The 13,760-nt window shown below is 45.4% G+C and overlaps 1 protein-coding gene across 3 annotated transcripts; it reads right to left on the reverse strand.

Moving 5' to 3' along the window:
* On the reverse strand, nucleotides 1–13,665 carry hjv (hemojuvelin BMP co-receptor). 3 transcript variants are annotated; one of them, XM_085292794.1, is made up of 6 exons: nucleotides 11,896–13,665; nucleotides 11,248–11,493; nucleotides 7,895–7,945; nucleotides 4,706–4,825; nucleotides 1,677–2,221; nucleotides 1–1,306 (listed from the first exon to the last, which is right to left on the reverse strand). In XM_085292794.1, the coding sequence occupies exons 4-6, from the start codon at nucleotides 4,782–4,784 to the stop codon at nucleotides 683–685; spliced, it is 1,248 nt and encodes a 415-aa protein (XP_085148920.1). In that variant the 5' UTR covers nucleotides 4,785–4,825; nucleotides 7,895–7,945; nucleotides 11,248–11,493; nucleotides 11,896–13,665; the 3' UTR covers nucleotides 1–682. The 3 variants fall into 3 exon arrangements, with proteins under 3 accessions (XP_085148920.1, XP_085148919.1, XP_085148921.1); XM_085292793.1 differs by having other exon boundaries at nucleotides 11,248–13,665; XM_085292795.1 differs by lacking the exons at nucleotides 11,248–11,493; nucleotides 11,896–13,665 and adding an exon at nucleotides 8,561–8,725.
* Nucleotides 13,666–13,760: the final 95 nt, after the last annotated feature.

The raw sequence follows: 13,760 nt of genomic DNA on the forward strand, positions 1-13,760 counted from the left end.
TTTCACGAGGAAATCTTTATTATCAGATTGTTAATTAGCAGCTAAATGAATTTCTTTTTTCTTTTGCACACAGATTTTTTTAAGGTTCTGGATCAGCTGCAGTGATCCACAAACATTCGGGGCTCCGATTAAAGTCTGCGGCCCCGGAAAGTTTCCAAGCGGCTCCGTTCCATCCAGACTGTCACCATCAGGACGCCATCTGCTGGTTTTATGGTCCCACAAATGTCTCTGTGGGGTTTTCATCCACGGTAGACACACTTCCATGCAGTCCTCCAAGATGTAGCGCAATGCTGAAATTACATGATGTGAGTAACTGCCTAATGTCGACTGGTCTGGATACAAGAGGGAGTGAAAAAAGAGTTTAACGGGAGAACCGTAGCATAAAGTTCAAAGAGCGAAACAAACAGGCTGCAGTGACACTCTCAGTTTCAATTCAGCTCTTTGTGTTTTAGAGCTTGACTTTTCTCCGTGGCTAGCTAACGGACCAACAACAGCACAAAGACAGGCAGACGGGCCACGCCCGCACGGGAGCTTCCTCTGTGGGACCATGAAACCAGCTTCAGGTGTCAGCAGTGATGTCAGCGTCTGGGACGTCACGTTTAGGTCCTCTTCCAGGTGCTGTGTTTGGGAAATTTTCCAAACATTTCCTTCAGCTTCACAGTCTGAGGTCACTTCCTGTTTCTCAGGGCCTGCTAAGAGTTCCCAAAATGCTAAGCAGCAGCAGCAGCGTGAGGTGAGGTCGTGTGTGCCCTGCAGATCCAACCAGCAGCAGGTGAACCCCCTCCCTGTCTGGGATCATGGTTTGGGCATCCTGCAGTGCACTGACAGCGGCCATGCTGGAGTTCAGGTCTCCGCTGGCGATCAAGTCGAACACGCAGGCCTGATAGTAGACGTCTCGAGCTGGAAGCAGAGCCGCGCAGTGGTCCTCAGCGCTGATGGCGGTGGACATCAAAGGGTCTGATGGTGGTGGGTGAAGCGTGTTGAGTCTCTGGGAGGGGGGGCAGCCCCACACGCACAGCTGGAGGTCCTGCTCAGGCCTGAACGCCTCAACGACGCCACGTGGCGAGAGGACTGAGAGGCCGAGCGAGCGGCCGCTCTGACGCACCACCAAGACCGTGCCGACGTGCACCGCTCGGATCTCGGCGTGCCGGCCGGGATTCAGAGACCGAACCGTGAGGCTGCGATGACCTCGCCACTCGCCGCTCCACATCGAGCCGTCAGCGAAGGCGGCGGGGACGTTGTCCAGTTCGGCCTGGTACAGCTGCTGGTCGATACACTGACGCCAGTTCTTGAAGATGATGGTGATCTGAGAGGAAAAAGAAGACGTTAAATGCCGTTTTCCATAATAGCTCTGTGATTATTTTCATTTTGGGGTCGTAAATGTTTATTTCTGCTCACTGTTACATTTTTATTTGCTGTTATTCGGACATTTTGTCAGTTTTCAGCATGTCTGACATTCATTTCTCTCTTTTCACAGTAAACTGCATTTTGTGCACTGGGCTGTAGTTTGAGCACAATGCGACGGCGCTCTATCGGTCAGCCCTGCAGCAGACTGACGGCATGCAGGGTGTACCCCACCTCACCCTCTGCTCGGATCCCCCCCCCTGACCGTAAGTTGAGGTTTACATGAGAAGCTGATGGTGCATTTGACTGCTCCTGTAAGTGTCAGCACTCACCTTGGTGAGAACTGTGGCGTACATGCCTCCCCTGGCTGGTGAGCTGGTGGCTTGTACGTACAGATACTCATTGTCAATGAGAGGCCACGCCCCCGGAACGGCACATGTGTGGAAGTCATTGTTGAAAGTTCTGATGTGCGGGTCTCCGAACACGCTGCAGTGCAGGTATTCGGGTGTCTGCCCCTCCCTGCTGAAGAAGCTCCTCTCATACAGGCAGGTGTCCCCCGACAGCGTTTCAGCAGGGGGGGCCCGGGGCTGTGCCGTGGGCCCGACCCGGGGGCAGCGATGCTGGATGAGCAGATCTTCGATTCCTTGGACCGCAGAGTGGTAAGCGAGGTCACCACGACACGCTCGCGACAGCCTCTTGGTGCACATGGCGTACGAGCGCAGGGCGCTGCAGTAACCGGCGTTCGCCGCCTGCCTGCTGACAGCTGCTGCTCCTCCTCCTGCTGCCCCGCCGCCGCTGCCACTACTGCTGCTGCCCAGGTCCAGCGTTGCAGCCACAAAATCCGAGTTACACCTCAGGATATGACAGGAAGCTGTAACTGATAAGAAGGAGAAAGTGTTTAGCATAAACAGGCTTACGGACACTCGAACTAGGGCTCCCACCATGCAGCAGTTTTCACATTTGCCTGATCAGCAAATTCTGGAAGGAGATACAAATCCCTCTGGAATTGCATCAGGGAGAACATCAGAACTGCTGTGGCAATCCTTTGTGAATAAAGGAGAAGCTCAAAGTAGCTTCTTCTTATACGGGGTTGACCCTGGAGACACAAGTGGACACTGGAACTGCAAGTTTTGCCACGTCCACATTGACTTTTAGACTTTTACCGTCACAGTTCTGGAGGTTGCTGAAAACCAGCTTCATGCAAGTGAAGCCAAATAAGGAAAAGCTATCCTGGGTGTACTGAACTGGCTTCCTAGTTTAGTCTCCAGGAGCCTGTAATACAATAATACTGCAGTCTCAGCATTTTCTGGACTGAAATGATGTGAAGAATAAATATAAAAATACATTTCAAATGTAGGACTAGCTTACTTTGAAATTTGATTTGGTAAATGGTAAATAGACCAGACAGGTCGCATCACTAACAGAGAGAGAAAGACAACAATGGGCACTCACACTCACACCTATGGACAGTCCAGGTCTCAAACTCTCGGCCGCGGGTCACTTGCAGCTCCCTTAACCTCTACTTGGTGTGAAGAAATTTTTTTTAATCATTATTCAAAAATTCTATTAATATGAAGGCAATATGAGCAGAGTGCTACAGGCATGGGCAGTGTAGTCCGTGCTGCAGGGAGCATGGACTGCTGTTATGTGTCTGTGAGCGAGGGAGGGAGAGAAAGGAAAAGTACGAGCTGTCACCGAGCAGAAACGGGAGCTGGAAGCATGTAAATATAATAATAACCTGCAGCCAAGAAGAGAGCCTGACGAGCCCAGCTGTAAGTAAGCTGTTAAGACTCGACTGTACACCGTGTTCGTGTTTTCCTCCGAAACAATAAGCAGCCTTTCAACGCCTCTCTCTGTCTCTCGCTAGCAAAGTTGACCCAGACAACAAAGTAAAGCTAGTTTTCAGCTACGAGCCCGACGTATTAGCCAGAGGTCTCTTTACTACCGTGGCGATCGTGGCTCAAGAGTTGGGAGTTCGCCTTGTAATCGGAAGGTTGTCGGTCTCGGTCGTTGTGTCCTTGAGCAAGACACTTCACCCGTTGCCTACTGGTGGTGGTCAGGACGGCTGTGGCTACAATGTAGCTGCCATCACCAGTGTGTGAATGGATGGATGACTGGATGTGTAAAGCGCTTTGGGGTTTAGTAAAGCTAGTAAAGCGCTATACAAATACAGGCCATTTACTATGGCTCGGAGCCGCGCACCTGTCTGAGGTACAGTAAAGTACAAACATGTTGAGGGATTGGCTGTGTTAGTTCAGATTAATGTGTACACTGATGTCTGCATTTTTATTTTGTTACGTACGAACAAAATGATAGAAGTGCTGCCACGAGGAGAAGGAGCTTTGTTTAGTTGGTGGACCAATGAAAGGCTTCAGTTAGTTGAGAAAAGGAGTGAGAAAACAATTCACGTTTGCAGTTTTGTCGTGTTATACAATATTTGAAATTTATTTGAAGCAAACAAACAAAACACTACATTTCAGGAAATATCAGTGGGTGGTTTCTTGTTTGTTTGATTTTTTGTACTACTTAAGCACTAAAGTGGTCCTCCAATGAGATGACGGTGCCAGCAGCGGCCCACGGCTCATTTGAGTTTGAGACCCCTGGTATAGAATCACCATTAACCTAACCGCACTAACTGCATGTCTTTGGACTGTGGGGCTGGGAGAGGACCCGTACATGCCACACAAAACAAGGATTTGAACCCAAGACCTTCTTGCTAACCACAGCGGTTTAAAACTCTTTACTGCTTGCAGTTAAATTTAAAAAAACAACAGGCATACAGACACATCTGAGCATCTAAGACAAAGACTGTTTGGGATGCATTTCCAGCCATACATCCGTGTTTGATGGATCTTCCAGGAATTCTGCTATTTTCGGGAGAACTGGTCAGCAGGTGGTGCTTTCATACATGCTGATTTATGACAGAGTCTGCTCTGGAGCAGGTGTGGAGTGGTGTTGTTGCTCGGAAAGTCCGAAAATTCTAGCAAAAAATAAATCTTCAGGAGAAAAACACAAGCTTTTAAGAATCCACTGGCACTCTGTCTCTCTAATGGGAAGCTTTTATTTTGAAGGCCCTAAGCTGCTGCTAAAGACTGATACCTGAGACATGCATTGATTAATGCTCAGCTGAAAGGCTGCTGGTTAAAAATCCATATTCTTACATGTTGGCAAATAAATATTTAAAGGATCAAAATAACAGTTTGTGGTTATTATCGCTAATGGCTTTCCACTTCCTGTTGGGCTCTCAAGATGAAGAACTCTCCTGTTTTGTCTGTAATGTACTGGGCAGTCTTTTGTTTATCTGTGTGTGTGTGTGTGTGTGTGTGTGTGTGTGTGTGTGTGTGTGTGTGTGTGTGTGTACCTTCAGGTAAAGAAACCTGGATGAGCAGCAGAGTCAAGTGGATCCAGCACTTCCACAGCAAGGCAGCCCAGAGCGCCATCAGCAGGCTCACAGCAGGTCGTTCAGTCAATCAGCACCAGTCTGAAAAATGCCACAGACATGTGCCACACTCACCTGTTAGCAGCCAAACCCTGTAACCCGCCTCCACTTGTAAATGAGCTGGTTCGTTTGCTCTGATAAGGATTTCTGATCATGATGATGCTCTGAGTGGGAACTGGTACCTCTCTTCCCCTCTCATGATGCTACTCAGCATGATTCACTGGCAGGCTCATGTGATAATTAAATATTACAGTCCATCAGTGATTTCACTGCACATGAGTTCATCTGTCTGATTGCAATCATCATTCTCTTTAAAACTGATCATCAGAGTTCTTATTAATTCTGTGGTTGACTGAAACCAGTCACTAACATAATTTTGACTTCCAGGTAGGGGTGGGCGATATACACGATATATGATAAAAACGATATAAATTTGGCCAACGACAGAGATTTTGACTATATCGCTCTATCCCGATAGCGCATGTTGATGACGTCACCAAGCGGCGCCTGTTTTGGTTGAAAGCATCGCAGCGGCTAAAACCATTATCATCTGCAAATGATGGCGGGCGACAGTCATAGCAAAGAGGTGAAGCACTTTTGAAATGTGGGGAAAGCCAAAAACTGCGCTTCCTCCACTTCCGTAACATTGATTCATTAATGTTGAATTCTCTCGCAGCTGTTCTGTTCCCATGTTGTTGCAGTATATTAATGAATAACCTCGTATTGTGGATGAATGCTCTCAGTTGTTCTCCTGACTGAAGTTTGCCCCGTGTACAGCATCCTGCTATGCGATTGCATTTGTCCCTGACCACCAGAATCCCTCACGTTAACTTTTATCGAGTGGAAAAAAAGTTGGCTTCATCCTCCAGCTTCACTGTGCTAATGTTATGCTAACATAGCTGTGTCGCTAGCAATCACGTAGCACAACATTATATACCAGGTAGTCCAACTTCAGTAACCCTGCAAACCCACTGCTGTTTAGTTTCCTGTCTTTATGTTAGAAGTGATAACAGAGCTGTACGTTTGAATTAGTTTCAAAAATCTGCAGCCAAAATCGGTTCGAGGTCAGTAAGCACAACCAGAATTCATACATAAGGAACACTCTCGATTTTTGAGAAAATTAAAGGATTTTAAGTCCTTATAGTGTGGAAAATACGTTATACAGAAGAAAAGAATATATTGCGATATATATCGTTACCGCACGTGCTTCAAATTATGTCGCGATATGGCTTTTAGGCCATATCGCCCAGCCCTACTTCCAGGCATGAATCCCTCCTTTCAGCCTTTTTGTCTCTGAGTTGGACATCTTTTATATAAACTATTCATGTGAACAAGAATTCAGATAGACATAAAAAACAAATGCACTGGGATGTCATGCTTGGAGAAAACTCTCCTGAGTTTCTCTGATACACCGGCTACATAGGGGATGACAGTGTTGTTGAGTCTGTCGTTCTTATCCTCCCTCGCTGGTGTCTGATCTTCTCTTCTGATGCACAGAAAAGAAGATGACGACATCCTGGTGTACTTCAGACCCAGCAACACACTCAGACAAAAACTGGTTCACCCGAAAGACAAAACTCCTAAACACAAACTTCACAGGACAAGACTCAGCAGTCCATCTGCATCTAAAGGTCAAAGGTCACTCTTTCGAGGATGCCAATGTTCACATTTTGGACAGAGAGGACAGATGGTTTGAAAGAGGAGTGAAAGAAGCATCTATGTCCACTGTGAGCGACCATCTTTGAACAGAAGCGGGGTTTACGACACCAACTCTCTGCCATCTATGATCCAGTTTTGAGATCCTTCCCAGACGCCTTAACGCCCACTCACATCCTGGGCCAGCTGACCTCAGGAATTCACATGATAGGGTGGGGCCAGGTTTCACAATGAGCTCACCTGATTGTAACCCACACCCATTTTCACCCCTTGGCTCATGTGATTAGGTGGAGGATCATCAGAGGGTCCTTTGTCCCTCTGTGGGGGGAAACTCCCACTGGGTTTAAATCTGGGACTCTCCACCATTTGACCTTAGAACTGAAGAAGCTTCTCAGATGATAGTCATGTGCTTTTTGTATGCGCTGTGGTGTTTTTTTTTCTGTTCTCAAACTGATCTCCCTGTTGGAGCTCAGTCTGGGGGGAGTTCTTTTTTCTCCTCGTCTTTCCTCATGTTGTGCATTTTCCATTATTATACCTCTCTGACCTGATCGTCTCCATGAAAGTGTGCTGACATCCTGCATCTGTGTGGTTCTCCAGCTGCACCATGGCACACAAAAAGGCACTTCAGAGGATCATTATTATGGCCCAAAACATCCTCTTCCCTCCCTGAAGGACCTGTGCAGCACTCGCTGTCTCAGGAGGACACGCAGCATCCTACGGGACTGCACACACCCAGGACAGCGGGTGTTTACGCTGCTGCCGTCTGGCTGGAGGTTCAGGCTGCTGAGGTCCCGGACCAACAGACTCAAGGACAGCTTTTACAACAGGGCGACAGCCCTAATCAATGCTAACAGCTGACCTGATTGGCTACATCCCTGGACTTTTTGGGTGGGCAATAACAATAACAATAATAATGTGCAATAAACTTTCACTCACTCTTTTATTTTTTATTAAATCATTACTTTTTTTGCTCAAACCTTTCTTGCACTTGGACAAATCCACTTAAATTCCTCTGTTGTGTTTGTTGTGCTTAGTTGTGCTTATGCCAGCGTGGGACATTTTCCAGTTCCATTGTACTATTGTGCTAAGCATGACTGTGCAACGGAAACAAAGAGTTATCTTATCCTATTCATGAAAACCTCAGGAACGGAAGAATGACCAGTTCCTGTACTGTGAGTCAGCCACCAAAGACTCCTCTGTGAAAGTGTCCCGACTTTTACAGCAGAAAAAAACAACACATTTTGAGCCTTGTGCAACAATGTTTGGGGCCTTCGGTGTGAGTTTCCCCCCCTCTAAACAAATATACAGACGGATCTTTTCAAACAGCGATTCACACATCTGAGGATAAAACATAAGAGTCACATTCCTTTTTTTGACTTTCTGTGGAATCGTGTGACTGTTTTCTCACAGTAACACAGATGTGACAGAGCGCCACCATCGGGACCTTCAGCTCACCTGCATGATGCTCGCTGGAACCTTCTTCTTCTCCAGGAGCCATTAGAAAACCTGCACACACAAATGTCACATGACTCGTGATCACCTGAACGATTCTTTAACATTTTTTCAACCCTTTGATTGATTTTTTTATGTCATGGTCAACTTAGCCGAAGCTGCACCGACACTTTCACTTTCACGTTCATGGATTCCATTCCTGTTACATTCTTTTATTGTCTGTGTAGTTTTTGGTTGTCTGCATTTTTATTATTAAACGTGTTTTTCCAGTCTGTGATTTAGATCACACTCTGGCAGATGACTGGACCTCCCCGAGTCTGGTTCCCACTGATGCCAAAGCGCTTTCTCATACGGATCGTGTGATTGTTGGGGTTTTCTGTTTACTCACCCGTGAGCTAACTGTTGTTGGCATTTGATTTGCTGGCTTGAAGGGGAGGGGCTAAAAACAGCTGTTTTCTCTGTTCTCTCCAAACCACATTTATTGTCCCATTTCTCTCTGTTAACGTTATTTATATGTTCAATGCAAATGCTGCTTAAAAAATGTAAGCAACTGATTATCTTTTGTTAATTAATGATGATTTATCACTTTTATCTGTTTCACGCTAGTTTTTGTGGAATAAAGAAGTTAAAGATGTGAAATTTGGTCAGAAGCTTTAATATGAGGCCTACCTGCTCAGAGTTGGTCCTCACTGATAAACTCAATAACAAAATTACTTTAGATCCTTAAATATCCTGTTTCTGCAGTTTCCTCCAAGTTAAGCAGATCTAAGTATTAATAAAAGAACGATAAATATTCAGCCTGAGTGATTGATTCAGGTCAACCTGCCTCCTTTTTTTCTCTCTGCGCTGTAAAATGGACTCTTGTCTGTTTGTCTGTGTTTTTTCCTACAGAACAAACAGCAGCGGTCAGTGGGCGGGGCTTACTGCGATGGTTCCACACAGAACTTTGCGGACCGTCGCCTACACGTCGTCCCCGTGTGCTGTTAGCAGGAGGCAGTGTCAAAAATACGTTGAACACCTCAATAAATGATTGATGTTGTTGCCTGTTCCGTTGGGTTTTAGCTGCCACCACAGATCAACCTGAAGGCAACTAGTTTGTTCAAAAACCTCCACAAACACATGAAGTCAGCACAAATGTGGAACTACTTCAGTGCTTCATAAAAGCAGCAAATAAGGAATAACGGTGTCACCAGGTCTGACCGGGAGACGCTAAGGCTGTGACTACAGAAAGGTGACCAGACTGCTCTCTGGAGTTGGTTACTGGGACACACACACATTTGGGAATGTGGGAATGAGGGGCCTCAGCAGGGGCCCCCGGGTAGGTTCCAAATATGTGACGCTGAACAGGGAGCATGCCGGCTGTTTCCAGCATTTCCAGTCTTTAAATTGAGCTTTGGGGGCTTGAAATTGATCCTCAGTCAATCAAAGGATTTATATAAAAACACTGAACTGGTCCTTTAAAATAATGACCAGCATGAACGGTGACAGACAGCTGTCAGCTGACCTTTAGCCCTCTTTAACAGCTGTGTGTGTGTGCGCGTGAGCTTGTTGTACTCGTCTGTTTACACAACTGCATGGTGAGGACTCGACCTCCTGTTGATAAGCGAGTCCCTATAAGGTGAATGATTAAATCTGAAGGTGTGTCCTCGGTTTAAGGTCTAATGCGATACATTAATATTAATATGCAACGTTAGGTCTGCTGCAAATGCTCCTGGTCAGCGTCCTGTGTTTCCAGTAATGCAAACGTGACTGTGTGTGTGTGTTTTGGAGTGTGAGGCTAAATTTAAACCTCAGTTGCTCTGCAGAGTTACAGTCACACAGGCTTATAAATACCCACACACAATATGAGCAGTTTATATGTATGAGCACACACACACACACACACTGGGAATATTTTTTGAGCATGAGTCTCACTGGTCATACTGGTCACAGAATTCTACCCAGGCTGAGTCACAGGTAATTTGTTCGTGTTTCTCACGTTTTCATCGCTGGTGTCCGAATGTAAAACGCAACCTTTACCAACCCTCTAATAGCCATCAGAGTAACGTCTGTGTGACCCGGCGGGTTTAAAAATCCAAAGGATGTGATTGTTGTGCTCTTCAGTGTCTCTCGTCTCAGTGAGCATTACTAGCTGCCACTAACTTTGAAACAGGGTGAATGACTCTCTGCACAGAGAAAGCAACACTGAAGGGTTAGAGAGCTGCCCGCTGTGTTGGGGCACAGCTTAATCTATACCAGAAGCTTCCTCACGTTCTTGCCTTTCACAATAAAAGCAGTTGACAAAATGTACATTTTGGTGATACACAAATGAATAAAATGTCTTATGAAAGTACGCCAAAGCAGTTTACCTTAAAACTCATGATTAAAATAAGAATATTAAGAAATATAGTAATTAAAATTTTCTTGTCTTTGTTGTTGGACAAATGCACTAAAAACACTTTTGGTAAATAAACAGAAATAATTTGGATAAAGTCTTTGGGGAACTACTCTGGAGAAGTCAGACAATATCTGCTTTCATAGCAGTACTGTGGTGTGCTGCGAAATCACACGCAACCAGTTTACAGTGAAATCGCGTAACTAAAGTGTTTTCTGTTGGACAGCAGCTGCTAATTATTAAACCACATGAATTCACTTCTGCGAGACTGTATTCATCAAACAAAAAGTGAAAAAGTGTGTCAGGGTTTAACAATTACACCAACGTGATGGTGAAACTACAAAGAGTCTCACTTAAGCCATGAAGGCGATCGTGGCTCAAGAGTTGGCAGTTCGTCTTGTAATAGGAAGGTTGCCGGTTCGAGCGCCGGTCGTTGTGTCCTTGGGCAAGACACTTCAGCCGTTGCCTACTGGTGGTGGTCAGAGGGCCCGGTGGCGCCAGTGTCCGGCAGCCTCGCCTCTGTCAGTGCGCCCCAGGGTGGCTGTGGCTACAATGTAGCTGCCATCACCAGTGTGTGAATGTGTGGATGACTGGATGTGTAAAGCGCTTTGGGGTCCTTAGGGACTAGTAAAGCGATATACAAATACAGGCCATTTACCATAGCCAAAAGAAGAAAAACATAATTCTATATTTTTTATACTTTTAGAGCCTGAAATGAAATTTGCTAGAGGTGTGAACAAAAAGTTTTCCATAATTCATATTACAGTCCAAAACTACATGTAGGTGGTTTCTTCAGTGTAAGAAAAACTCTGTTCTGTGACGTCTGGAAGTGTTAGAGGTGATACTAAACCATAAATATTCAAATGCTGCTGTTGAAGGTAAATTAGCGATACAGCCTCAGGTAAAATCCTAACAAATAATAATAAAAATCTGATCCAAGTTTGTAATTTTCTAATTATGTACTTTGTTTTTTGTCTCTTACCTTCTGCCGGTTCTGTCCGTCCATGTCTGCAGTTTATCGAAGGGAAATCGATCCGAGCTCCTGAACCTGCTGCTAAAGGTCTCGGTCCAAAACTCTCCTAGACTCGACTCAGATCTCAGACTCAGTCCAGGTTAGTGTCTGAGGATCGACCCACCCCAGGTCCTGGTCTGGAACTTGTGGTGCGTTCACACTGGGAGCTTCAGTTGTTCCTAAATAAGTCTGCAACAACCACCTGCTGCACGACAACTGTCCTCGCCCGCACACGCACACACACACACACGCACACACACACACACACACACACACACAGTTTATTTATATTTCAGACCTCCATAAGTCAAACTCTATTTGCATCCTGCTGCTGTTTTACTTGCTGTTCCTTTTTTCACATCTTTATAAGCATGCATATGTGTGGCTGACATATGTAGATAGAGCATTAGATGTAGAATATGAAAAGTGGCTGCACAAGACTTTAAGCTTCTTTTTGTACAATGCAGTGAAAGAAGTATAATTTTACTACAGTACAAAGTGTTTAAAATACATTTTATTTTAAAGTAAGCTTTAACATTAACCATATGGAGTACGATATCTTTATTATGCAGATTAGTCGAGGAAGAAAAAGTATAAAGTGTTTTAATGTAGACATACCTGCTGCTAGGGGGTCAGCTAGCTGGGGACACAACAGGCCACCCCTGTGAGGGTAATGAGGGGGAGGGCCGGTGGTGCTGGGGGCAAACGCGGTTCCACGTAGCGGCAGCAGGGGGCAGCACTGTCACTTTGAGGATGCAGAAAATCACCTGCTGCTGTTTTAATGTCATCGTCATTCAGACTTGCGGCTGATGACGTCAGAGCTTAGGCAGGTGGGAGCTACAATCAAACACTGCGTCTGCAGGTAAACACAGGTGATTGGCTCCTGCTCCATCGGCCCTGGGTGAAGTTCTGCGAGTGTGAACGAGGATGTAAGCGAGTGCAGATGGACGCTGCCGCAGGGCTTCCCAGGTTAAGTTGTTGGCCCTTTAAGCGTGAAGCGGGGCCCCTCTACGCCTCACTGAGCAGCTCCCAGAGCCTTTGTTAGTGTTTAGAAGTGGGGGTTTGTGGGTGTGGGTGGGGGTTCGGATTAAAACCAGCACTGACTGACTGGGACCCTCCACAGACCTGAAACAACAAGGCGACATGGACAGGCAGAGGGAGGCTGCACAGAGGTGAGCTCTTCTTCGTTTTCGCTTTTATCACAAGAACCTGAACTCATCACGTCAGCATGTGACGATGATCTGGTAAAAATAACGTCAGGAGGGAGAAGCGGAACCTTTTAAACACTCGTCATGACTCGCGTCTCTGTGAACCTCAGAGGCGAAATGTTAAACATCCAGGACATCCAGGAGCTCCTAACCGCGGATGGGTCAGCTGAATCACAAACAGCTGAAAGGAAACTCTATACCCGCCAGAAAAAGTGCGTTTTTATCAAACGCTTTTTAATCATCAGTATCTGAGTGGCTGCTCTACATTTTTAGGGGGGGGGGGGGGGTTCTACTTCATTAGTTTGTTATAATATAATTGTGATGGCTAAATGTTTATAAATGTTTATGTCCAATCGGAAAATGACTTTTTGCATTGAATATAAAACTCATCATTTTCTGTATAACATGTTCATTTAGTTTTTATAACATCTTTCGCTGGAAGATGTTTAACTAAAAGAACAAGTTGTTAAGTACAAGTGTATTTATCAAGGTACAAAAGTGTAAAACTTGTTTTCAGCTGTGTTTTTCCTCAGTGTTACCGTTTAAAATAAATTAAAGATAGCGACATGTGTTCCACAGACAACTTTAAAGAAAGACGTGTGTAACCTTCACACACACACATAAATCCTGTGAAGATCCCTTATGTGTCACATGCGGAATCGCAATCCTAACTTTACTTTTCTCTTATTTACCTGTAACTTTCTGTAAAGTCATGATAACTAATGGACGATAAATAAGTTATAAGTTGTATTACTGGCAGCTGAAAGTTTTGTGTTTGGTTAAAAATTAAAAACAAACAAATAAAACCTGATAAATGTACAACAATCTTAAAATTAACGTGTAGCTTTAAACAAAATAATACTGCATAATATTGCTACTCAGATGCATGCATTTCTGAGTTGTATACAATTACTATTATTACATGCAGTAATCCAAACTTTGTGTGTTGAAAGCAAAGTGTGCATCAGGGTTTAGTCTGAGGAGAGATTAGGATTAATGAGCTTGTTCAACAATGTCAGCTATGATGTAATATCCTCTGTAGTCACGGAAACACGGCTGTGCGTTTCAGGGTGTGTGGCGAGTTTCCTCCCGGGGTCGGGCAGGTCCGGGATGTGGTGCGCTGTTGTCATATCTCCCCTCCAATATTGCACTCGTCCCGGCCTCCCCGGCCCAGGGGTCACGACCCCGCCCCCTCCCCTCCAGGCCAGCGAGAGAGCAAAAGCAGCGCTGGAGCTCAGAGACGAGGTAGATTACAAATCACGAGCTAACCCACAG

Source organism: Mchenga conophoros, linkage group LG11 (assembly GCF_057382185.1).
Source record: "Mchenga conophoros isolate Kocher_MC1m ecotype Shallow Benthic linkage group LG11, M_conophoros_male_GT1.1, whole genome shotgun sequence".
In the NCBI taxonomy this organism is placed as follows: domain Eukaryota; kingdom Metazoa; phylum Chordata; class Actinopteri; order Cichliformes; family Cichlidae; genus Mchenga; species Mchenga conophoros.